Here is a 27,438-nt window from a genome sequence, read left to right as displayed (position 1 = left end):
ACATGCAGATGTGGTTGCCCCATCTCAAACAAGATATATTGGAATAGGTTCAGAAAAGGGCAACAAAAATGATTAGGGGTATGGAACAGCTTCTGTATGAGGAGAGATTACGAAGACTTGGACTTTTTAGCTGGGAAGAGAGATGACTAAGGGAGGATATGACAGAGGTCTATAAAATCATAACTGGTGTGGAGAAGGAGTAAATAAGGAAGTGTTATTTACTCCTCATAACACAAGAACTAGGGGTCACCAAATGAAATTAATAGGCAGCAGGTTTAAAACAATCAAAAGGAAGTATTTTTTCCACACAAACGCACTGTCAACCTGTGGAACTCCTTGCCAGAGGATGTTGTGAAGGCCAAGACTATAACAGTATTCAAAAAAGAACTAGATAAGTTCCTGGAGGATAGGTCCTTCAATGGCTATTAGCCAGGATAGGCAGGGATGGTGTCCCTAGCCTCTGTTTGCCAGAAGCTGGGAATGAGCAACAGGGGATGGATCCGTTGGTGATTACCTGTTCTGTTCATTCCCTCTGGGGCACCTGGCATTGGCCACTGTCGGAAGACAGAATATGGGGCTAAATGGACCTTTGGTCTGACCCCGTATGGCCGTTCTTATGTTCTTAACTTCAGGGTCAGTCTCGTTGGACTTGGCACAGATTCCAGAATCCATGAACGCTCCCTTTGTAGCAGAAAAGTGCTCTGCTGAACTCTTCCCCTCAGATTCCCTGCCAGAGTTCTTGCTACTATCTGGTCCAGTAAGATCTTTGGTACTGAGGCAAGGTAATATGTCCTTGGTAGATCTGTCTCTCTTCTTTAGTACAGAAGACAGAATGCAGCGCCCAAATTGCAGGAGGTACACTCTGCACTAAATGATGCCAAACTCAGAGCACAGTCTGAACCTGAAAGCAGTGTTGCCGAGCAAAATGCCACCTCCATAAAAAGACACTTAAGTTTCACTACTTTTTTTTTTTGGTAAGAGCAAGGCTTAAACCTTCTACAAATGTGATACTTGTCACTGATGTGGGACTCCTGCAAACATTTTAGGCAGCTGGGATGTGGGTCACTGACTAGCATCAATCTGGCACATGACCAGCAGGACTCAAACCCCAGAGAGTGAGGCACGGCTCCAGTACCAGCCCAGAGAAGCAAATTCAGTCCAAAAGGAATCTAAAAACTAAAACATAACACTAACTATACACTAAATCTAACTAAAAACTAAATGAGATAGACTATATGCAAAGAGTGAAGGCAATAAACTAGTGATAGCAAGACTGGAAGCACTCAAACAACTGCCACTAGTGGTAAGAAGAAATCAAAGGAGGTCAGGGGTAGCTCCTCCCTCTTATACTGGCACGCAATGGCATGCGACAGAGGGCTCTCAAGCCACGCCCAACAGGTACTGCTGTGGGAAAAAGTTTTCTAACAACTGTGCACAAGGTGCGCACATACCTACAGTGGAATGGACCTGTGCAAACCATTCAAAGAAGAATGTTTAGTTACATATGGTAAAAACAACAGTATAAAATCTTTAACAAAACTAGGTTATTTTTTGAAACACTGACTATTTTGGTAGCAGAAGTTTAGCTCCTCCAGAGACAGCAACAGAGGGAGCAATGTGCAGACTGGTCACCAAAATTTTAACTATTATACCGTCTAAACATGTTCAGATCAGATCTGACACAGTGGTAAAACACTGGTGGGCTGCCTCAGATTTATCTGCATTAGCACTCTTACCTCCAATATACTGTTATCAGTATTCCCATTTTACAGAGGGGGATACTATTTACATGTCTCATAAGGGTGTAGCAAGAATTAATATTTGTAAAGTTTTCTGACCATGATGAATGTTATATAAATGACTTTATTACCACCAGTTTAGAGCTTGTGTATAGGTTTATTAACTAGGCTGGCCATTGCTGTATTTCTAATCTCAAACAAACTAGTGTTCAGTCTAGTCCACTAGTTTAATAGGAGCCAAATGTAGATATGTTCCATTTTTATAAAGCCTTCTATCCAAGGATCCAAATCATTTTATAAATATTAATGTTAGGTCTAACCCTCAGATGTAGCCAAATATGAGAATTCTAAAGAAGACATAACATCCAGACTCACTCCAGCCCCCCCAAAATGTAAACCTAACTAGACAATAGTATAGACTGGATATAATGTCTTCCTTACTGCAGCTAAATGAATTATGTATGTCCTGATGCATAAGGACTGTTATCCCTTTTAATTTTGTCTTCTGTACAATGACTGTTTTAACATTAGACAAATTAAAACATAACACAAAGCCATAACAATAGTCCAATATAATAAGCACAAGTGACCGATTTTGTACAAGACACTAGTTCAGAGTTGTACAAATACTGTGTTCCTATGTACACTATTGATGCTCCTTTGGAAATGGTTACCATTATACATTCTGTTCTGTACAGGTTCTTGTACTGAACTCAGCACTGCAGTATCCAAGGTCCAGATCCACAAAGCAACTTAGGCACCACTGCAATTAACCAAACCCCTATACAGCTGCCTCAACTCACTCAGTGCCTACATTTTCCCTGTAAAAATTCCTAAATCTAAAAGTTTCTGCTGCCTCACGCTAAGTGTCTGGAGGCCTAAATCCCAGCACAATCCTCAGACCAAAGACAGACAGGCACACCTCCATGTCTCTTGCTTGCAGGGTCCTGATCCGATCACACCTTCAAAATCAGGACCTATTCAAATTTCACTCAGAGGAAGAGGAGGGAGTGGAACTGGTGCTCCCCTTTATAAACTTTTAGCCCAGTAATTGGAGCACTCACTCAGATTCAATTCCCACCCACTCCCACTTCAGAAGTCTCCCATTTCTTAGGAGAGTGCCTTAGCCATTGGGCAACTGGATAGTCTCATGTGGGTCTCCCTAACACTCTCTTACTGACGCTGTTCTGCTTTGTATAAGGGTCACTCGAGTCAGGGGACTGACTGTTGCAACACTCAAGTCCCTCTGTGGATTGGGGTTCACATGCCTACATAGACAGCAATGAACGAACAGCTGACGAACAGTTAATTGAGTCTTAGGGTATGTCTACATTACAAAATTAGGTCGAATTTATACAAGTTGATTTTTTAGAAAGCGATTTTATACAGTCGATTGTGTGTGTCCCCACACTAATGCACTAAGCACATTAAGTCGGCGGAGTGCATCCACAGTACCTTGGCTAGCGTCGACTTTTGGAGCATTGTACTGTGGGTAACTATTCCACAGTTCCCGCAGTCTCCGCCGCCCATTGGAATTCTGGGTTAAGCTCCCAATGCCCGATGGGGCAAAAACATTGTCACGGGTGGTTTTGGGTACATGTCGTCAGTCACCCCGCCCTCCGTGAAAGCAACGGCAGACAATTGTTTCGCACCTTTTTTCCGTGTGGGCACCACACTGCTTTCAGCAGCTCGTGCAGTAGGTCTGCAAACTATCATCGTCATCCACTGCAACTCTGCTCTCCTGCTGCTATGAATCCACCTTGCAGGTCCTCTATATGACCGTTGTCATTCACCGCTTCCGCTGGCACTCTGCTCTCCTGGTGGTCTTGCAGGGCCACTTCCACTACAACTCTGCTCGGCTGCTCTTGTCTTGCTGTACCATGGCAAGCATGCAGCCCGCTCAGCTGTTGTGTCCTGGCAGCAGACGGTGCAGGAGGTCTGCAAAACTGGTCATCCAACCACCGCTTCCCCTGCAACTCTTTCCTGCAGATGCCATACCACGGCAAGCATGGAGCCCGCTCAGATCACTGCAGCGGTTATGAGCATTGTAAACACCTCGCACATTATCATGCAGTATATGCAGAACCAGAACCTGCAAAAGCAGGCAAGGAGGTGACGGCAGTGCGGTGACAATAGCGAGGAGGCCATGGACACAGACGTTCCTAGAACCATGGCATGTGATGATTGGGACAGCATGGTGGCATTGGGCCACGTTCATGCAGTGGAACGTGAATTCTGGGCCTGGGAAACAAGCACAGACTGGTGGGACCACATAGTGTTGCAGGTCTGGGATGATTCCCAGTGGCTGTGAAACTTTCACATGTGTAAGGGCACTTTCATGGAACTTTGCGACTTGCTTTCCCCTGCCCTGAAGCGCAAGAATGCCAAGATGAGAGCAGGCCTCACAGTTCACAAGTGAGCGATGATAGCCCTCTGGAAGCTTGCAATGCCAGACAGCTACCAGTCAGTCGAGAATCAATTTGAAGTGGGCAAATCTACTGTGAGGGCTGCTGTCATCCCAGTAGCCAACACAATCAGTGAGCTGCTGCTATCAAGGGTAGTGACTCTGGGAAATGTGCAGGTCATAGTGGATGGCTTTGCTGCAATGGGATTCCCTAACTGTGGTGGGGCAATAGACAGAACGCCTATTCCTATCTTGGGACCAGATCACCAAGGCAGCCAGTACATAAACCAAAAGGGGTACTTTTCCATGGTGCTGCAAGCACTGGTGGATCACAAGGGACGTTTCACCAACATCAATGTGGGATGGCTGGGAAAGGTACATGATGCTTGCATCTTCAGGAACTCTAATCTGTATGAACAGCTACAGGAAGTGACCTACTTCCCAGACCAGAAAATAACCATTGGGAATGTTGAAATGCCTATAGTTATCCTTGGGGACCCAGCCTACCCCTTAAAGCAATGGCTCATGAAGCCATACACAGGCACCCTGGACAGTAGTCAGGAGCTGTTCAACTATAGACTGAGCAAGTGCAGAGTGGTGGCAGAATGTGCATTTGGACATTTAAAAGTGCGCTGGTGCGGCTTACTGACTCGGTTAGACCGCAGCAAAACCAATATTCCCCACTGTTATTACTGCTTGCTGTGTGCACCACAATATCTGTGAGAGTAAGGGGGAGACATTTATGGCGGGGTGGGACGTTGAGGCAAATCACCCTTGGCCCCTGATTACATGCAGCCAGACACCAGGGTGGTTAGAAGAGCACAGCAGGGAGAGAAGCTTTGAAAACCAGTTTCATGGCTGACCAGGCTACAGTGTGACAGTTTTGTTTGTTTCTCCTTGATGAGAACCCACCCCCTTGGTTCACTCTACTTCCCTGCAAGCCAACTGCCCCTCCCCTCCCCCTTTGATCACAGCTTGCAGAGGCAATAAAGTCATTGTTTCAAATTCATGCATTCTTTATTAATTCATCACACAAATAGGGGGATAACTGCGTAGGTAGCCCGGGAGGGGTGGGGGAGGAGTGAAGCACCAGGTGGGATTGGGCAGGAGAGAAGGACAAGGCCACAGTGCACTTCAAAACTTAATGCCAGACTTCTGTTGCTTGGGCAGTCCTCTGTGGTGGAGTGGTTGGGTGCCCGGAGGCCCCCTCCCTGCATTCTTGGGCATCTGGTGAGGAGGCTATGGAACTTGGGAGGAGGGCGGTTGGTTACACAGAGGCCCGCAGTGGCAGTCTGTGCCTTTCCTGCACCTCAACCACACGCCGGAGCATATCAGTTTGATCCTCCAGTAGCCTCAGCATTGCATCCTGCCTCCTCTCATCATGCTGCCGCCACTTTTCCTCTTGATCCCGCCACCTCTCCTCATGTTCATTTTGTGCTTTCCTGGACTCTACCATTGTCTGCCTCCATGCATTCTGCTGGGCTCTTTCAGTTTGAGTGGACTGCATGAGCTCAGAGAACATTTCATTGCGAGTGCGGTTTTTTTGCCTTCTTATCTGCACCTCTGGAACAGAGATGCAAGTCGCAGGGTTGAAACATTTGCAGCTACAGGAGGAAAAAAGGGAGTGTAAAATTGAAAAAGACACACTGGCCATTTAAAAGGAGGGGCTGATGTTTTCAGGCTAACATGCAGCACAACCCAACTAAACCCTCCACCACACCCAGTTCTCTGGGTTGATCGCTTCACCCCTCCCCCTACTGCGTGGCTTTCAGCCACAGGCAAACAGCCCAGCAGGAATGGCCACCTCTGAATGTCCCCTTAATAAAATTCCCTTATTTCAACCAGATGACCATGAATATCACTCTCCTGAGGATAACCCAGAGAGATAAAGAACGGATTTGCTTGAATGCCAGCAAACACCAGGACGGCATGCTGCCATGCTTTCTTATGCAATGATTCCAGACTATGTGCTACTGGCCTGCCGCGGTAAGTGTCCTACTATGGAGGACGCAATAAGGCTGCCCTCCCCAGAAACCTTTTGCAAAGGCTTTGGGAGTACCTCCATGACAGCTTCATTGAGATGTCCCTGGAGGATTTCCACTCCATCCCCAGACATGTTAACAGACTTTTTCAGTAGCTGTACTGGCCGTGAATTCATCCCAAGTCTTCACGGCAAATCATTAAACATGCTTGCTTTTAAACCATGTATTATATTTACAAAAGGTACACTCACCAGAGGTGCCTTCTCCACTTTCAAGGTCCAGGAGCCCGGGTTGGGAGGGTGCTGTCTTCAGGGTGATAAACAGTTCCTGGCTGTCGGGGAGAATGGTTTCTCTGCTTGCCTGGTGTGCGCTATCTTCCTTATCCCCAAAATCCTCATCCCTGTTGCGCGAGACTCCATTGCAGGAGTCCATGTACAGATGTGGGGTAGTTGTAGGGGCACCCCCCTAGAATTGCATGCAGCTCATCATAGAAGCAGCATGTCTGGGGCTCTGACCCCGAGCGGGTGTTTGCCTCTTGGGTTTTTTGGTAGGCTTGCCTGAGCTCCTTAAGTTCCACACAGCACTGCTGCGGGTCTCTGAGATAGCTTCTGTCCTTCATGCCCTTGGAGATTTTTTCAAATATTTTGGCATTTCGACTTTTGGAAATGAGTTCTGATTGCTGTATGAGGAGATAAATATGTGCTATCAGATCCAGTACCTCCCATTTGGTCCATGCTGGAGCTCTTTTGCTATTTTGGGACTCCATGGTCACCTCAGCTGATGAGATCTGCACGGTCACCTGTGCTGATCAGCTTGCCATGCTGGCCAAACAGGAAATGAAATTCAAAAGTTCCCGGGGCTTTTCCTATCTACCTGGCCAGTGCATCAGAGTTGAGAGTGCTGTCCAGAATAGTCACAGTGCAGCACTGTGGGACAGCTCCCGGAGTGCAATACCGTCAAATTGCGTCCACACTAACCCAAATTCGACCCGGTGATGTCTATTTCAGCGCTAAATCCCTCATCGGGGAGGAGTACAGAAATAGATTTTAAGAGCCCATTAAGTCGACAAAAATGGCTTCGTTGTGTGGATGGGTGCAGGATTAAATTGATCTAATGCTGCTAAATTTGACCTAAACGTGTACTGTAGACCAGGGTTAAGTTACACTACAGTAGAACCTCAAAGATATGAGCCCCAGAGTTACGGACTTACCAGTCTACCAGACACCCTGTGAAACTGGAAGTCCTCAAATCAGAGAGGGGGATTGCTGGGACTTGGGGCTTCAGCTCCAGGGCTCCATATCTGGCTTCAGCCCTGCAGAGGGTGCCAGGGCTCAGGGCTTTAACTATGAAGGGAGTGCCAATTTTAGCCCCAGTGCTTCCCCTGTAGCTAATGCCCCCAGCCCTGGCTCCTCCCCACCCCCAGCTGAGACCAGGAGTGGAGCCATATTGCTGAAGCCCCAACACTCCCCTGAGGTCTAAACCCCTGAGCCCTGGTGCAACCAGAGGCAAGTAGTCCTGAGCCCCCTGCTGGGAACCCTGGCAGCCCCTATGGTCAGAAGCCCTTACAAACACACACAGCGGCTGCAGCCCCAACTCCCCTATGGCTGAAGTCCATAACGTCTTGTTCAGAGTTACGGACCATTTCAGAGTTAGGGACAACCTCCATTCCCAAGGTGTCCGTAACTCCGAGGTTCTACTCTATTTAAAAAGCAAAGCCTTTACAAAATTTGGCTGTTAATTAGATGCTTTGTTATTCCTAACTTGGCTTCAAATAGGCACATGCAAAATACTGTTGTACTGACACAGGACTAAATATTCTACAGCATGTATGTGTTTTACCACAAAAATTACAATATGAATCTCAAGCACTGTGAGATAACCAATTACACAAAGGGACATGGAAATACCCCATATAATTCACCTCATTGTGCATTCCTATAATGAGGATAGCTTTCCTTCTCTCAAGAGTTTTCTAGAAGGAATTACCCTTTGAAATTGATTTACAAACAAATATTTACTTCAAGGTATATCATTCAAGGTATTTTGATAATGTACTGAAAGTATGTTCAGCTAAAAGGATTTAAGAATAAGCAAGTTACTCCCTCTCTTCCATTGATTTTGCTAGTTTTTTTAATGTAATAAGTTAGGGTGTATATTATACAATTGCACAACACAGAAATCAGAAAGGTCAAAGAAAATTTGTGATCATTAACATGTATAACGAGCAGTAGAAACTGAAGTCACAAATGATCTAATGGAAGAACAGTATCAGACTTCGAGCTTGGTACCAGATCAGCAAGGGTGGGATCTCTGTGGAGAAACTGTGTGCACTGATGACTCCTGCTAACTAGGAATCTATGGCTCTCAGTATTATGCTACAGCATCAGAACAAGCAGAGTTGGTACATAGTACATTACACCCATTTTCCTCAGATAAAATCTGAAACATGTTTCTTTTTATTAAAAAATATAAACGTTTCAATAAAAATGCATTAAGATATACTTAAAAGCCAAGTAAACTGTTAGTTTGCTGTAACACAGCTCTCAACCTACTATGGCCCAAATGTGAAATATTTTGAATCTTTCACATGACAAGGAACACAAAAAAGTTATTCATGCAGGAAACTCACACTGACATGGGACTCATTACTTCAGTGTAAATAATTATATCTTTTAAATCTTATTTCTGTTGTAAGTATTTTACAAGTGAAAAGTCAAGGACGAGAAGTTTGTGCAGAGTACTGGTAACTTTGAGAATAAGATGAATGATATCCCTTGAAATGAGGGACATTTCAGGAGGCATGCTATAAATACATTTAAATATAAGGAAAATTATTCTGCATCTCAGGGGTAGCATTAACAGCATACAATGTGCCAGCTGCTAATGTTTAAAAACAAAACCACCTAAACTCCAGAGTAAAGGCATACTGAGTAAGACTGACTGTGGATACACAGGCTAATATTGCCCTTTTCAGTCTTCTACACTGTTTCCTATCCCTCCCTTCCCACTACTGCTAGTGGACTCTGCCCCCTTCCCCCCCCCCACACATACACTTTTTTTTAAAAAAGGTCAGCTATTTCACTGTGTGAAAGTAAATAGGTTAATTAAACTGCAGTGCTTTGTCTATGAGATTTTAAAAAGCATAGAGGTATAAAGTTGTTGGCAACCTGCACTTCAATTTGTGAGAATTAGGATTGTTCTGATAGGATTAAAAACACACATCTCAGGCTTATACACTGTATTCAAGCCTCCAGAAAACTTCTTAGGGCTGATTTAATTTTCTAAACTACTGCATGCACCCAGCAGTTACAGAAATTATAAATATGGAGATTTAATTTCTTTTAACTCTGGAGTTCAGTGTTAACTTTTCCACTGAAGATTTTAAAGCCCTAATTATATAAACAACTTTAATAGAAACTGATTTGAAAATATGAAAAAACTCTTATCTGAGATTCACTTCTATATTCTGAAAAAAAGGCTTCCTGTGCGAATACACTGAATACCTTTAGGTTTGCTCTTAAAAAAATAGGTATCCCCATGAGTGCAAGCTTAAAAATAGAAAGTATAAGGGGCCAAAGCCATTACTTTAGCAACAAAAAAGTCCAATATGAAACAGAAGAGAACCCAAGTTTCATTATTTGGATTTTATGAGTTGGAAGAAACAATATTTTCAAAAATTTAAAAAGGAATCCCTAAGTATGATCTCTCTTCAAATTGCTCAACGGAAGAAATTTTAAATTCTCTCCATTATAGGTTTTCCCCACTGGCCTTCCAAAATATGTACTTCAGCTGTTCAGTTTCTTCGATCTAATCCTATCTGCTTTGAAGAAAAATGACACCACTTCCAATAGAAGCAGAATCAGGTGCCAACTTGAGTGCTCCATTTCTTTCTCTCCACCAAAATAATAATAATAATAATAAACTACTTACACACACACAGTGTTAGCTTCATGCACCAGCTTAAAATGTCAGGTGACCTTACCAGTTTGTTACATTACTAGCACAATGTACTGACTGGAAGCCTATTTAGATGTTTATCATTTTGGCCCCCCATCTGCACTACAGTTACAACACAGCTGTGCCCAGTGATATAATAGACTGCTCTGATCTACACATGCAAAATCCAATTGTAATGTGTTCTTTGATTTTTGTAATTGTAGCACAGAAAGGACCATAAAGATTAAGCTCCTTCCCTCAGTGTCTACTGTTACAGTTCAACAATTTTACGCCTCTACATTTTTTAAAACATATCTTGAGTCATCAGGAATTGTGAGGGCTCAACACCTTTAACAGGAGTTGCTGGTGCATAGCTCTCCTCATCTCAGGGTTTGGGATAGTGGCTCATAGTGCTGTTAAGGATCAGATTTTAGTGAATTTGTACTAGTCAATGCATGCATTTTATTTGTATGGTTTGGACCCTTAACATTCAATGTAAGGCATTAAGTAGTAGTGAGAAACCCATTTACCTTTTAGTACAGTTAATATGTAATACTTTGCTTATAAAGATAAAGTTCATGGACAAGCCTCCCCCCCCCCCCCCCCAAGTACATAGTAAGGAATAGTATTTTGCAGTCATTTAGTGAATCTGTATATAGTAGTTTTTAATTCTTTCTGTACTATACTCAAAACAATGTGGAGTCCTGAAACTTCCTTGTAGTATTCTGCTGATGTCAATATTTTATCCTGCGTTAAATCACACTTCTATGGGACCATACAGATGGCCAAGGTGATCAGCAAACAACTGGGGGGGGGGGGGGGGGGGGGGGGGAGGGAGAACAACACTTTAATGCTTATGGAATATGATGTATTGATACGCTGCTTCATATAGAATTAAATATTTGTTAGCATAGATAGTGATTTACAACAGTGGTTGGGCACTGGAACTCTTATAGAGGCAGCTTGGTTGGAATCAGGATGAGTCAAGAAAGCTTTATTCCCCATTTTGCCAGTTATTTGCTACAGTATGTGAAGTCTGACTAGTTGCTAGCTCTCTCTGCTTCACTTTCCACACTCCAATTGAATTTGGGCTCTAGGCACTATAGTAATACAAACAGTTGATAAATGCAAAGTCAGTCACATAAGAGGAAGACATTTTAACTGCTCATACAGCTTACAAGGTTCTAAATTAGCTATCAACTCATAAAAATGCACCTAGGCCTCACTATAGACAGCTCAATGAAGACCTCAGCTCAATGTGATTTAAAAAAAATAAAAGCAAACAAGGTATTAGGATGCATAAGGAATGTGATGAAGACGACATCGCATGGAATAGAATACTAATCACATCAGGTCTAAAAGGATATTGCAAAATTAGAGGGGCTAAAAATGTTAATGTGATGATTATTTAACACTCCCCCAATTGTTTGTCATTTGCAAACTTTATCAGTGATGATTTTAAGTATTCTTGCAGGTCACAGATAAATAGCATAGAGCCAAGAACCATCCCTGCATGGCCCCACTAGAAACACACTCATTCAATGATGATTCCCTGTTAATGACATTGTGACAGATCAGTTAGCCAGTTTTTAATCCATTAATCTGTGCCATGTTAATTTTGTATCCCAATTTGTTTTTTAAAATCAAAATGTCATGCAGCACCAAGTCAAACACCTGACAGAAGTCTAAATAAAAGTAATAGCATTGATATAATCTATCAACCAAATTTGTAATAGCATCAAAAAAGTTAGTTTAATAGTAACTGGAATTAACTATATTACCCTCCTTTAATTCATTATTGAGTCCCATATCACCCACTCCATTTGTCATAAACCTATAGCTAGGGGTAGCATAAAATCCCTCCTTTACCTGTAAAGGGTTAAGAAGCTCAGCTAACCTGGTTGGCACCTGACCAAAAGGACCAATAAGGGGAGAAGATACTTTCAAATCTGTGGGGGAAGGTTTTTGTTTTGGGCTTGGGTATTCTCCCCAGAGGCAAAGAGACCAAGCAAGTAATCTAGCTTCTACTGAATGATGCATCTAAACTTAGAGAAATAGTAAGTAACAGCAAGGAAATGCGTTAGAGTATCTTTTGTTTTAGCTTGTGAGTTCTCCCTGTGCTAAGAGGGAGCTTTATCCCTTTTTTTGTAACTTTAAAGTTTTGCCTAGAGGGGACGCCTCTATGTTTTAAATCTTATTACCCTGTAAAATTACCTTCCATCCTGATTTTTACAGAGGTGTTTTTTACCCTTTTTTTATTATACAGTTCTGTTTAAGGGGCTGGTCTGTGCTCACTTGGTTTATCTATTTGGTTGGTAGATTATTCTAAAGCCTCCTCAGGAAAGCGGGTGAAGGAGCTTGAGGGGATATTTTAGAGAAACAGGAATTCCAAATGGTCCTTTTCCTGAATCTTTGTCTAACTCACTTGGTGGTGGCGGCAGTACCCATCCAAGGACAAGGAAGGATTTGTGCCTTGGGAAAGTTTTTAACCTAAACTGGCAGAAATAAGCTTAAGGGGTCTTCCATGCAGGTCCCTACATCTGTACCCCGGAGTTCAGAGTGGGGAGGGAACCTTGACACCATTACATTAATGTCAATGTCAGACAGATAGGTTTTCACATTATGTATTTAATAAATGGTTAAAAGGGTTTTATGGTGGTTGTTCCCATAAAGTTATACAAGCCTACTCATTAAAACACTAAACCACAATGTTACAGCTATAAGACAATGGTTTTAACACATTAAACCCTTCCACAGAACACGTTTGGGGGCATAGACTTCACTGAGGCAGCTAAATAGCTAACATTTAATTATGCATTTTATGCTACTAAATATTTTCCCACATAAGCTTCGACCTCGTGAAACGGGAGTACTTTTCTTTTTATAATATTTTTCTGAATGTATCGTTTTGGTTGAGGAAGGTAACGGATTACTGAAATAGTTTTGTCTTCAAAAAGGAAGAACAAACACTTGTTGTACTTTAAGAGATAAATAATGCTAAATGAATTTTAATATGCAAGCCATCTACAGTAACCAACTCTATTCTGTTTTCTGGCCTACTGAGGCATGAAATTCATGTCCACCTTACAGGCAGGAATGGAGTGTTTTAGGACTTACAGGAAAGAGCAGGTGAACATTGTGCAGCTCAATAAGAGCTTCTGCTGTCCTATATCACAGCACTGCGCCAAGAATACTGAACAGGTGCAGGGACCCATGAATGGGTTAACTGACTAAGCTGCCTTTGATGTTGCATGTACCACCTTACAGTAGAGCTCTTGCAGTCCCCCATTACTGTATCAGGATATATGGAGTCCATAATGGATTCTCTCTTTGCTGGTCTAGGTCTGCCATGATATTCAGAAGTGGTAGAACTGTCATCCTTGAACTTAAATTCTGTCAGTCTTTTTTCACAACCCTCTGAAGGAAGGAATAGATCTTCTCTTGGCTCATCTCGTTGTCCTTTGATTTGTCAAGCACTCCGTCACTTGTGCTCCCAAGTCCTTCTGTGTAACATGCCAGCATTTCTCAACTACACCCTTGTTGCAGAAGTGGTCTCTGAAAGGAGGAAAAAAGTAAAAGAATATTGGATTACTACAACAGTCCTTGGAATACCAAGAAATAAATAAAAATAGTTTACTTTCAAATTTAAGTGCCTTATTACAAGATATTCTGTCCTGTGATTAAATATGGTAAAGAAACCCCTGAAGTCTCCAAAATTTCACATTAGCACAAAGCACAGGATTTGAGGGAGATGGAAAACTGCATACAGAGCAGGGTTGGAACACATGCATACTACCGATGGGCTAAACGAGAATTACTTGTTGCCAGTTAACAGGCACCTTGGGGGGAAAAACCCTATGTGATACAAATTCTAGCAAGGAAAGGGAGAGACCCATTCAAGCAAGCAGATGTATGGTTGACAAGTTTGCAGATGAGTTACTTTCTATGATTACTGCAGAGGACATGCTCCATGGAGTGGGGTGGCTGCCCCACTCCTGCAGAACAGGGGTTAAAAGCAGCCCTGGAAAGGGCTACAGCTAGGAAAAAAAAGAGTGAAAGTGGCTAATTGGGGAAGCAGCCACACCTGTGGCCAGCTCAATTAGGGCCCAGCTGGCCATGATAAGAGGGCTGGGGGCCAAGAGCTGGAGAAGCCCTTCTCCCTCCAAGGCTGGAGAGAGACGGGCTAGCTGCCTGAGAGGAAGGTACAGGATCCCCTCACTTAAAGTCGTCCCTGTTAAGGTTGTTTCATTGCTGATCAATTAGGGAACATGCTCATTTAAAGTTGTGCAATGCTCCCTTCTAACATAGTTTGGCAGCCGCCTGGTTTATCCACTGCTTGCAGGAAGAGCAGCCCATTGCACCTAGCTAGTGGGTGGTTGGAACCAGGGTGGACTGGCAGCGCCCCTAAGTTCCCTGTGCAGCAGCTGCTCAGCAGGCTATCAATTGCCAGCAGTTCAGCTGTCCCTCCCCCCACTGCCATATGCTGCTCCTGCCCTCTGCCTTGGAGCTGCTCCCAGAGACTCCTTCTTGCTGTGGGTGGTGGGGGAAGAAGAGGGGAGCTAATGTCAGGGTGCCCCCCCTTCTCCTGCACCCCACTCACCCATCTTCCATAGATCAGTGGGGGAGGGGGACACAGACAGAAGGAGCTGCTGCATAGGTCTCAGCTTGCTGATCTAATTAACAAGGCAGTGTACTTCTGACCCCACTCTTCATACTTAAAGGGGAAATGCGCATCTCTCTCTCAAACACACACAGGGTGTGTTTGTCTGCCCTCCCTCCTTTCCTGCTGCCTTGTAGAGTGTGGGAGTTAACCCTTGAGGGCTCAGCCAATTGCTAGTTCATCATTTAGCAGTAAGGTATTCCCTGGGAAATATCCCACCCTCCGACTCCTCCACCTCAACCAAACTTCACAATCATTGCTGTGTACCAGTATTAAATTGTTTAAAACGTATACTGTGTGTGTATATATAAAAATACATATGGTCTCTTGTCTGGTGAAAAAAATTTCCCTGGAACCTAACTCCCTCATTTACATTAAGTCTTATGGGGAAATTGGATCTGCTTAACATAGTTTCACTTAAAGTCGCATTTTTCAGGAACACAACTACAATGTTAAGTGAGGGTTCCTGTACCTGAACTCGAGCAATGCTGGGGAATAGGGCAAGGGAGCTGGGGAGCGCCAGCTTGGTAAAATCCCAGGCTGCAGACCTTCTTGAAGGCCTATGAAAGTACGAGGGCTACAGAGGTGCAGCCTGGGAATAGGCAGGGGCAGCAGGTCCTAACCCCTTACCATGATGAGTGGCCATTACAGACTGCAGTCTGCCCCAGTGAGCAGGGGCTAGACAATGACTGGCAGTAGCCACTGAGGCAAGGTGGGTTTAGAGGGTTGGGAAGGGAGATCAGAGCATAGGGGTACTGCTGGGGCAGAACCCCAAGGTAGAGGGCACTGGGAGGGACACGGGGCCAGCGGCAGGTGAGACACCAGCCTGCAGAGGGCGCTCCGAGCTGGAATAGAGTCTTCAACCTCACTTCGCTACACTCCAGAACTGGAGACACAAATTTCTTTGTCAGTACAGGTGAGAGTTAACATTACTCTCTAATCTGACTGACAAGATACTGCACTTGTTTAACCAAAGTTTTTTTGTTTGTTTGGTTTTTTTTTGAGATTATTACAGGCGACTGGGGAAAAAGTTATGCCAAGATTAACAGTTATCTTTACAGGATTGCTCTCCTGCATTTGCTGGTTGGGCATAGCTATGATTCCTAGCCAATTCCTGTGGCAGAGAAACTATTTTACCCTCACATATGTGCATGCCTTTGTTTCATACATTAAGCAGAAAGGCAGAATTAAAACAGTTTCAGTAAGATATAACCAAATAGCTGTATGGGCACACTGGTCTCCCTTATTGGTACAGATGTAAGGGTACAATATAATGCACAGCCTCGGACTTTATGCCAAATACATAACCTATTACAACACAAGTCTCCTGCTTTGACATTTTCTATATTCTGGCATTTAAAAAAAGAAGACCTGCTCCTTGCACCTATGGCACTGAAGCCAAATTTTACTGGAGTGGAGACTTCCAGTCTTCACCAGGTTCCAGAAAACTGTTCCTCTAGCATGCAAAACCAACTCTGATCAGTGAAATAGTTACCTTGTGTAGATGTTCTCTTGCCTCCAGGGTCATTGTCCTCTCCAGCCCGCAAGTCTCGGCTGTCATCCCAAGACCTCTTCAGATTATCAGATATTGCTGGGCCCCAGTCCAGAGAGGGCAATGGAGATGGAACTCTCCTCCCCATCCTGCTGGTCCCTCAACAGCCCATTTTCATGTGTCTGGATGTTGTCCACCATTATCTCAGCCTCCATAGGTGTGCAATTGTTCAGACACAAAGACGTACACCAGGATGTTACAGTTTACACAGCCTACCTAAGGTAGATATTTATAAGCACCTGGATCATTGCCTTAGGCCAGCTGGCAGCACACGTATACAGTGTTGTCTTCTTCTGAGACATTCTGAGGTAGACTTGTTAACACACAGCAGTCGCAAAGAAGTCAATACTATTCATAAAAAGTGCACACTGAGATCTAGAGGGTGTGAAGAGCTATTTATACAAGTGAAGAATTTCAGAAATCTTGCCCTTGGACCAGAAGATAGATAAGCTGAGCTACATAAGTAGTGCCCAGTACACTGTGGATGGTAGTGGAAGGACTTATTATACCAGTGAAATGCTTATATTAGTCCCTGCTGTCTATGCTGACACTGAGCCTGCTAGTGCCAATCAACATAGTGACAGATGTCACTGTTGTTGGTCTTTTCAGAGTAAGTGCAGCACACCCATGCAGATATATGGTATGTTTCAGGTTCCAACAGCAGTTAGCATGTCAAATTTCACCAATTTAGACAAGGCCTAGATGTGACTGGGTAATTCACTTTGCAAATCTCTCTATGATTAACATTAGCACAGGTACCAAATGCTGTTCTTTTATAATGCAACATGGACCGGTACCCTCCACTCCTTTGACTTACGTCAAGCAACAATCAGATTTTGCCACTACAGACTTGCAAAAGATCTGAACTACAGACTAAGCATTAAGAGCCTCCATACTCCATTACCATTTCCCTTTTCCATTCCATACAGATAAAATGCAGTTTCCAAGAAGAATAAAAGGATTTATTTTAAAAGTGTTTTAAAGGATACTATCAACTTGCATTTTTAAATGGAATAGTATTTGTAAAATTCCTGTCTGATGGAGTGTCCTTTAAACAATATGCCCTGATTTTATTTTTAAAAGAAAATTTATAATATTTTTCTGCATCTCTGTTGATGTTTATAAAGGATCTTTACACAGGGGGAGAAAATGACTGATTATACAAGGAAAATCAACAAAAGTGCCATATGAAAATCACTGCGTACTAAAAACCTGAAACACTTTTACCAGTATCTTTCAATCATAGTAACAATGGATATTACTTGAAAACTGTGTACCTAGCATACTTTTAATCAGAAGTGTGAACTCTAATGTCCCTTTAAGAAAGGTGCTTGATCCCTATAAGCAGGGTACATGTAACCTGTGGCACAATGGAACAAAATTCTGCAGGTAAGACTCCTAAATTCTGGGGGAATATTAATCTGTTTGTTTTACCTCCTCAGGCCTCAGCTGCTGCTGTATTCTCATCTAAGCAGCCTAGCTGGCCTGCCTGCAGTATTGGCTCCTTTCACTCCCTGGCTGCAAACTGAACTCAAGCTCTGGCTCCTTGGCAGCTGTTGACATGTCCCAGCAGGGCAGGGAGACAAAACAAAACATTGGGTGCCCAGTAGCAGAAAAAGTACTAAATTCTGTTGGATCTTGGAAAAATGCTAGATTCTACAGCCGCACAATCAGTCTGAGGTTCTAAATTAGATGATTTGGGATGTTCACATCTCTCAGGACCATTGTTTCAGGTTCAGACATTGGTTTGCACAGTTCACATTCTCAAAGTTATGTTTGAAACCATAAGGTCTAGAAAAAAAATTAAGTAAACTGAGATCCTGGAGCACAATTCTGTAGGAAAGGCTGAATTCCACAGCAAATTTCACAGTCACAGAATCCATAAGGACCTACCTATAGGCTCAGCTTCTAAATGCATCTTAGAATTACAGTATCTAGTCTCTCATAATGAGAGATTAGATATTGTACACATTTGCATGGTCTGAGCGTTCCAAATTTTCTCCATCCCTTTAAAAGATGAACTACTTTTATTCTTTGGTTAACTTCCCCCTTTCCCAAGCTGTCTTTTAAACAAAATCTGCTTTTCCTGACTCCAATTCCCTTCTATGGCAATCTGGATGCTGAATCAGATTGGTTGTGCCGACTTCCACGGAGGCCTGATCTACACTTAAAAGTTAGGTCAACACAGCTACGTGGTTAGGAATGGAGGGGAAAAAAACCACATCCCTGACCAATCTAGTTATGCTGACCTAATACCCAGTCTAGACACAGCTATGCTGAAGGAAGACTGCTTCTGTTGATGTAACTACCACCGTTTGGGGGGGAAATGGTATTCCTACACCAAACAAACAAAACCACCTTCTGTCTGCATAGACTGCATCTACATGGCAATTTAAAAAAAACAACAAAAAACAAAAAAACACATCTGTGGGCTGGCCCATGCTGGATGACTTGGGCTCGCAGGGCTCAGGCTGTGGAACTGTTTAAATGTGGTGTAGACATTTGGGCTTGGGCTGGAGCCTAGGCTCTAGACCCTGTAAGGTGGGAGGGTCCCAGAGCCTTAGACTGCAGCCCAAGCCCAAACATCTACATTGCAATTAAACCATGCATTTAAACAACCCTATCGCCCAAAGCCTGTGCCAGCTGACTGGGGCCCACAGGGCAGCAGCAGGTGTTTAACTGCAGTGTAGACATACCGGCGTAAGGAGTTATCCTGGTATAGTCATATCTTGATATCCAGAATTCTTACCATTCTCACACCCTACTATCCCTGGCCTGAGAAATAGGAGGCTAGGCTTCAATTATAAAACTCACATTTCACTGCTGGCACTTTTCTAATTAGACTCACTTTCCTTTCCTACTCACTTCAGACTACACTAAGAAAATTGAGGCAAATGAGTTTTAGCGCAAAACTTTCTTCTTTTAAATGCTGAAGTCCGGAAGAAAAAAGTGGAAGGGAGGGTATATAAACTTCTCTCTCCCTCCATCCCAGTTTTGGTCCCAAATAATCCTGAAGTCAAGAAAGCCAGACCACTGCCAATTCCTTCAGTCAGAGATCCATGTGGCCTCTCTACACAGCAAGAATATTCTCAAGGGCTTGCTCCTCAGTGGGACTCTTACTACATTAGCTAAAACTTATTTTAGTAAGGCAGGGTAACAGCACTGGTAATTTAAGCCAGAAGCATTGTCACTGATCTCTCTTTTAAATGACATTCCAAAAGCTACAGATTTCATTACAGTGGGAATAGACGACTGTGTGCGTGCAGCTTGTGAAGTTATAGCACTGGGATTCCTCAGGAACCCAACATTCATTTGAAGCTATTTATTCTTACAAGTATTTTTTTAAAGTACATATTTCTATATAAAACATTTCAGTTTAGTAACAGCAGATTTAAGAAAGAATGTGATTGGAGGTGTCTGACACTAGCATTTCTTCAGTGTTTACTAAAATGAAGTTTGTGTTTGGGATTTTAGGAATACGCACTGTATGACAGTAAGCCTACATATACAAATCCTGCATATCTCACAGTCCAATATCAGGTATATGATGAAGAATTTTTGAAAAAAAATTCTTCACATGCTCAGAGGACTGGTCTACACACCTAAAATGTAGGTTGACACAGATGTGACACTCAGGGTTGTGAAAAATCTACACCTCCAGAGCACCACAGCTATGCCAACCCAATCTCTGGTGCAGACACAGTGAGGTCAAGGAAAGAATTCTTCTGTCGACCTAGCTGTCATTGCTTGGGAAATTGGTGTTCCTACAGCAAAAGGAAAAACCCTTCCACTTCCGGTAGCTATGCCACTGTAGTGCCTGCAGTGTAGACAAGGCCTAAGCCTAACCTCAAAATACTTCAAGTACTGCTATACACTGTTTTGGATTCATTTATCAGTTAGTTTTGCCACTGCTAGATCAGCAAGGGTGAGGGAAATTATAACATTCACTTAAGCACAATTTGAAATAGATTTTTTCCTAATATAAAAATCTCCAATAAAGATAAGGACAAATGTCTAGATTATGATATCTGTACCTTCCTCCAGCAATTTTCTCCCTGCTGCCTCTCACAGGGACACCTCCTCTCCCTAGGCTCATTTTCTAGAGCAAGGGCAGAAGTTACAATCTCTCACCTTCTTAAGATAGGCGATTTAGCTCCCTGGTGTTTCAAGGGAAGAACACTTTTGGACATTCAAATTGCCAAACTACATCTCTGTGTCTCCACTAAGGAAAAGATGTGTTGTTTATAATGTGCCAACTAACAGGTTATAAAATCCTAGTGTAGACAGGGCACGTTGCACTTTTACTTTATCCCGCCCACACTAGGTTTTTACAAAACCTTAAAGCAGCTTTTTGGTTCTTAAACACAGATCTACCCTCCGATAGTAATTCTCACAACGGTGGTCACTAATCACCACATAACCTGGCGACTGCCAGAGATGTCTCGCATGCACACAGGGGGGTCGCATGTAGTGGGGCGCAGCGAGGAGGGGGCACGGCAGTGACACGGGGGGGGGGGGGTGTCTTCCCCACTCACCTGTCTTGAACACCAGCTGCTTGTCGTCCTGCGAGCCGAACTCCCTCAGCATGGAGACGAAGAGGACGCCGCACGAGTTCTGGATGCCGAACACGGCACCGTTGCACCACATGGCGGCCAGCATCACCACCCAGCCCCAGCCGCCCTCGGGGGGCTCGGCCCCCTGCTGCCCCTCACAGGGACCCTCCACCAGCAGGGCGGACTGGCCGCCTGGGCACCCCTCTCCGTTCTCCTGCCGCGGCTCCCCGGCCGCCGCCTGGACGCCCTGCTGCTCCCGCAGCGCCGGGCTGGGAAAGCGGGTAGCAGAAGGGTCGGGAGCGCCCCCAACTCCCTGCGTCTCCAGCTTCTCACTCAGCGTCATCCCCGCGGGCTCCCGCGGCCGGGGCGAGGAGGACCGGAGACACCTGAGAGCAGGGGCAGGGGCGGCGGCTTCTCTCTGGCTGCCTGAGGGGGCTGCTGCGCTCCCGCTAGCCCAGCGCGGCGGCTGGGACCATCCCGCGGCGCCGGGTGGGAAGCCCGTTTATTACTGTGCAGCCCCGGCGGTGCGGAAGCCGCTCCCGGCCCCGTGTCCCCCACGCTCCGCTCACACACGCCGGCCCCTGGCTCGCCAGGTTATTTTAAAGGGGCAGCTCCCGGGGGAAGGGGTGTCCGATAGCAGGATATCCCCCCCCCCCCCACCGCGGCTCCGATTGGATGGGGCAGGGTCGCGGCCACGCCCCCTCCCAGGATACAGTGGGGGTGGGGCTGCTGCGTGTCACAGGCGCCGGCGGCGGCTGTGCGGAGTGGCCGGGGCGGGGGCGCGCGGCGGGAGGGGGAGTCGAGAGTTAACGGTTGCGGCTCGCGCGCAGCAGGAGGGATCCTCCAGGCCCGTCCCCGCCAGTCCCGGGGGCGGGGGGCGCTGGATTCACCTCAGGGTGGGAGGGAGAAATCAGGCCAGCAGCCTAGCAGGAGGGAGGCTCCTCGCCCCTCCCTCCCCCCCACGAATGCCCAGGGGAAAGGCGATGCACCGCCCCGGAGTGCCCTGCTGTATCCGTCCCTGGGCCGCGAAAATGTCGGGCAACAACGCTACGGACACGGCCCTCTTAACACTAACCCAACAGCTCCCCTCAGAAAATAAGGAAGTGCCACAGCTGCCTCTGTGACCATGCACGTGCTTCCCTCTGACACTCCCTCTTGTCCCCACGCGGTGTGCCTCTGCCCGCCATGCTGCTTCCCATCCTCTCTAACTGGGCCCTCCCTGGCCTTTCCTGCCAGATTCCCGCCTCCTTCACGGCCCAGGAGAGAGGGCAGACGAGGCAGCCTCTTGGTATTTACCCTCCCTGTTGAAGAGCAGGTTATGACTCCTCACTAGGGTCCCAGCTGTCAGCCACACTATGGGTACTACTGCCACAATACACAGCCTGGCTGCTGCTGCACGGCAGGGTGCAATACCACCTGCTGCACACAAGGAGCTAACTGCTAGCACTGTTACACACCCCTCTTCGGCAGGTGCTGCAGCTTCCTTGACCTACAATAACAGCTGCCACTTTTCCCTAGTCTGGATCTGGCCAGAGCAAAGCCATCTACCCCTGCTCTTATGTAAAATATTGAGACACCTCATGGGTGGCATGCGATAGTTCTCCTTAGGGCAAACATGTCACTATTTCGTACACAGGGAATTTTCCTATACCTCACTTCCCTCACCCACCTTCCTCCCAGGAAGGGGTCAGGGAGAAAAGAGCAGAAGCCTGTACCTCACAAAAAGGTGGCAGGGCATGGGAGCCAGCGTGGTGAGGTTCAGGAGAGCTAGGGAGTGCTGGAGAGAGTTTGGGCTGGAAAGGATGTGAAGTTGCTTGGAGGAGGTTGATGGATTGAACCTGGAGAGGGTTTCTTCTGGGAGGTTAGGAGAATGCAGTGGTTTCCCCCTCTTAAGCCCTATCCCTTCTGTTTCTCCCTGTCATCCACTGCTGCCAGTTCTGCTCCCCACACCCTTACCTATGGCAGGTCTACACTTAAAACACTGCATTGGCGCCGCAGCAATACTTAAGTGAAGATGCTCTCCTCTCGGTATAGTTAATCCAGCTCCATGAGATACAGTAGTTATGTCAACTGGAGAAGGTCTCCCCCGAAAATAGCACTATCTATACAGGGGATTAGGCTACATCGCTCAGGGGTGTGGAGTTTTCGCACCCCCGAGCAGCATAGTTATACAGATTTAAGTTTGTAGTGTAGACCTGGCCCTACTCTTTGTCCTCTATCCTCTGCCTCTACCTGCTTACCTCAGTCTCTCTCCCCTCCTTCTGGCCCTGGACCTTCTTCTCTCACTAAACTCCCTTGCTGGTGGGAGTTGCAGCAGCTGGCTTCAGATGCCTCTGTTAGTAGCCAAATAAAGAGCTGCTACTGGATGCCATTTGCAGTGCGCGGTAAGTTTTATCAGTCCTACAACGCCCAAGAACTATTGTATGTATTCTTGAGCGCCATTCACTGGCACCTTAACTATTTACATATCTACAGATATTGAGCACTCCTGCATCAGCCTGTGGCTCCTCTTTCCAACTGCTGCATGCATAGTTGCCAACTTTCATGCAGTAAATAAGCACCCCGACTTTCACAATAAGCCAAAATTCAAATTAATCCCATTTCAAAACAAGGTCAAAACAAGCCAATCCTTAAGAATCCCAACATTCTATATGACTAGATCCCCCCGGCATGCAGTCTGGGACTGTGGTGGGCACTGTGCACCCCTGACTCTCCCTCCCCCTCCCAACTTGCCCCTGCTTGCCCCCGTGCTGGGAGCCAATCAAAAAAAAAAAAAAAGAAGAAGAAGCTGCAAGCCAAACAAGCAATAAGACAAAAACCAGCCCAATTTCGGCATTTTTTTCGCGGGTTTGGCGTTCCTGGCAACATGCTGGCTTGCATTCAGCAGGGGGAGCAGCACCAGGGGAAGAGGCAGCATTTTGCTGCCTGCAGTTCCTCTGTCACAGTGACTCCTGATGGCCCATAGAAAAAACTGCTGAAAATTCTATAGCATGACATTTGCGGGGGTCTGTGGTGAGTCTGTGGTGAGACATGATCGGGCTGCCAAATGCATAGTTTCATGCAAGATGTGTGATAATTGGCAGGCCTGAAACCCTACCAGGAGGCCTAGCAGCAAGTAGGCTGCTGGCAGCAAAGGGGGCAAGTGCTGCACAGGGAATATAGGCTTCTGTGATGGTAATTCAAACTAGCCCCTTCAAACCAATGTTCCCTCTAATTTTTGACAGGCCATGTGCGCAAAAAATTTGTTCTGTGCAGATTGTTTTGCTTCTGTGCAAATTTTTGTGCATGCAGCATGCACGGGGTTTAGGATTTGTGCGTGCGCACACACACACACAACTTACAGGGAACAGTGATTATAACCCCTTCAGTCTTCCCAGCTTCATCCAGCTAGTCTGTGTCTGCTGCCTAAGCTCCTTATTCTTTAGGTAAAACATGGATGGGAGGAAGAGAAGTGACTCTGAACTATGGGAGACTTGGTGAGAGGGAGTGGGGTCCAGGTGTGGGGGAAGGATTCTTCGGAGCCTGATTTTGGGAAGAGGGATCAGGAGATTTCATACTCTAAAGGCAGCGAATTCAGATGGAAGAGAAAGGGTTCTAATCCTGGGGAATGATTTTCCAAATCTCAAGGTTGGGTGGAAGCAGGAAGGGTTCTGAGCCTGGAGGGGGTTGCTGGTCAAGAGCAAGAGGTTTTGGGAGGCATCTGACCCAGAAGGTGTACAGGTTGGGTTGACAGGGTTTTGCATGAGTGGAGGGAATTGAAGTTGTAAGTGAATTAAGGTATGGAGAAGATAGAAAAGTGACTGAGACCGGGAAAGAACAATAAAGAAATCCTGGAAAGATATGTCCTGTTTTCTCCCAACCTGCCCTTTACAGTAAAGTGTCCTAATTTGTCCATTTTGAAAAGGACGAATGTAGTTGACCAGGAAGAGTGCTTTTCTTCCTCACCTTCATACCAACTTTTCTCTTCCCCCACCAAACCTTGTGGATACTGATGGTTGACAGCTTGGGTGCCACAGTGATGTCCTGTTTTTCAAACTTTGAAAATCTGAAAAACCTGTAGCAGGAAGGATAGGGACAAATTTAAAGTTTCTACTGAAAAAACTACTGCAGGCTTAAAACTGTTCAAAATAATTTATAATACAAAAGAGGCATCTGCATTATTATCTTTGTATACAAGCTGTTTAAGAACTTCCATTCTAAAAAAATTCACTCAGGCATAACATAACTTGGCACTGAATAGATGAGGCAGGGACAAGTAGGGCATTTTGAAATCCTCTTTTTGGATCAAATTATAGCCTTATTTCCCCCATTTATTTGAATTCAGTTTTAGGTTTCACATGGGTGAGGACAGAATTCTAGATTGGCCTTTAAACTGGCTGATTATATAGGCCCTGTTCTACAAAGCATTTAAACATATGCCTAACTTTAAGCATGTGGGTAGTCAGATTACCCATGTAATTTAAGTGTTTTGCTGAAATGGGGCCATGAACTGAATTGTCCATGTTCAGTTTAGTTTGGGACAAGGACCACAACATATTCTTCTATTTGTGGACAGTGCTCAAATAAAATAATTCATTTTCCAAGCTTTCTTCACATGTATATCAAATACATTTGTCTGGTTATATTTTGGTGTTTCATATTTCTGTTCTCTGAAACAATGTCTTTGACTACACCCATATTTTTCTCTAAAAAGAAATTATAAATATTTTCCACATTAGGCCTTCTAAAACCATGTGTGTGTGATTTTTATTTTGGTTTGTTATTTTAATAACTGGTTTGGTAAAGTTGCTCTTCTGATCAGGATCAAATCACTAGCTTTCCCTTCCTCACTATATTGTGGTGGATATCAAATTTGATTTTCCAAAAGCAAGATTCAGTTAACTAAAGAAGAGCTGCTGAGTTTAACAATGTAACATCATTTTAACGTGTATTTTAGAAAACTACATATTAAAAGCATGATCATCAAGATACTAAAAATATACCTTTCTAATAATTTGTATTGTTCAACCCTGCAATACTGTTCTGGGCTGCTGCTATTTGTCTTATTCTAAAATACTGTATAATTTATATTGTCAGAAGTTAGAATACACAGGCCCTTCCTTAAAATCTGACACAAAGTCATTCTAGAATTAGTAATGTGATCTATGTGGCAACTTTGTACCATTTGCTCTTGCGTACATTGTGCTACTATAAAATAACTCCTTCCTTCCAAGTCTGAGGATCTCAGCTATTTCTCTAGTAGTCCCAAATTGGTGAAAGGTGGTCCTCGCTTTGCTCTTCTAGAACTAGATTATTCTAAGTCACCAACTTCAGCTGCAAATTTACTTTGCAGACTGAGTTTTGACAGGTTTGATCTCAGTCATTTTTAAGCTTTTTGTAATTCCGATAACTCAAAATAAAAATATTGGAGTTTCAGTTGATTTTCTTGATATCAAAAAGGCATTTTTTTCAAGAGTGAAAATGAATGTGATTACTCAGACAAGACAGGAATGGGGAAAGGCCAGCCCGAGTGGAGACCTGGAGCTAATGGCCCCATTAGCTCCGTGGTTAATCCAGCCCAAGTAGCAGGTAGAAAGAGGAATTAGAAGCTGAACAAAAACACTACAAAGAACAGCCTTCAGTAGTAGGGACAGAGGCAACTACCTTGTCTACAAAAGAAAATTATACTGATTTAACTAAATCTGTTTTGACAGTTAAAATTCAAAAAGTTAAAATAATTTAGAAACCATTTTAGTTGCAGTCAGTACAATTTCCTCCTGTAGACCAGGCCAAGTTAAGGAGAGGTAGAAAAGGAAATCATGTGAAAATGGATAGCCTGAGACATAAAAATATATTTTCCAAGGGAGAATACGAGTGGGAAGAGACCACAAGCGGAAGAACTAAAATTAAACAAAAAAACCAAAAAACTCAAAGTCCTCCGGAAGCTGAATCTAGATCATTGGGCTGACATGGTTAAGGCACATCAGTTTCCATAGCCAGTGGTACACAAGGGAGTTCTGTAGTTTGCACCACATCCAACTGCCTTTCACTGCCCTAACCCAATGGATCAGGTATCCACTTACAGCTGGGTGGACTGGAAGCAGCGTAATATCGAGCAAGACTCAAAACCATGATGTCTGGGCTTATAGCCAAGCACCTGAACCACTCAACCACCATGCCTCACTAGAACTACAAAATTGTTTATTACAATATATCATGAACAAAACTCAAATTATATACATGGGCATAAATCACATTTTACAAAAGACTCATTTCCACGTAACTCAAGAAAATAGCTATTTAGTGTTTCCTTCTTCCAGACTTAACAGTCCATCCTGTCTAGTCTATATCTGTCTTGTTTAGATTGTAAGCATTTTGGGACAGACTGACTGTATTCTGTGTCTTGTACAGCACCAAGTATAATATTGGATTTAATACGTACTTACTTATTTATACATTTATACGTTTATCCCTATCAAATCAGGAAAATGTGGGTGTGACGTTGCACCTCAGAATGCTTTATAGAAATATACTTATGAGTATAAATATGACATAATTGGAATATGTTTTATGCTAGATATGCCATGTAACATATCTTTGCAAACATTATGTTCTTCTGCATGTATTCATCCT

At 44.3% G+C, this 27,438-nt stretch overlaps 1 protein-coding gene and 1 long non-coding RNA gene across 3 annotated transcripts in view; both read right to left on the bottom strand.

Moving 5' to 3' along the window:
• The window catches only part of SLC16A10 (solute carrier family 16 member 10), a 168,734-nt gene extending 147,218 nt beyond the window's left edge, over positions 1-21,516 (bottom strand). The window contains exon 1 of one of the 2 annotated variants that reach the window (XM_043542816.1): positions 20,809-21,516. In XM_043542816.1, coding sequence (XP_043398751.1) covers positions 20,809-21,169 — 361 coding nt within the window. In that variant the 5' untranslated portion in view covers positions 21,170-21,516. The remainder of the gene's footprint in view (positions 1-20,808) is intronic. The other variant, XM_037894649.2, reaches the window with a different exon arrangement.
• On the bottom strand, positions 12,670-20,798 carry LOC122465030. The gene is made up of 2 exons (XR_006289550.1): positions 16,217-20,798; positions 12,670-13,616 (listed from the first exon to the last, which is right to left on the bottom strand). It is a non-coding gene; the product is annotated as an uncharacterized LOC122465030 (long non-coding RNA).
• Positions 21,517-27,438: the final 5,922 nt, after the last annotated feature.

This window comes from Chelonia mydas, chromosome 3 (assembly GCF_015237465.2).
Source record: "Chelonia mydas isolate rCheMyd1 chromosome 3, rCheMyd1.pri.v2, whole genome shotgun sequence".
Lineage (NCBI taxonomy): Eukaryota > Metazoa > Chordata > Testudines > Cheloniidae > Chelonia > Chelonia mydas.
Note: the sequence above shows the minus strand (reverse complement) of the source record. Positions and strands in the feature narration are given on the sequence as shown.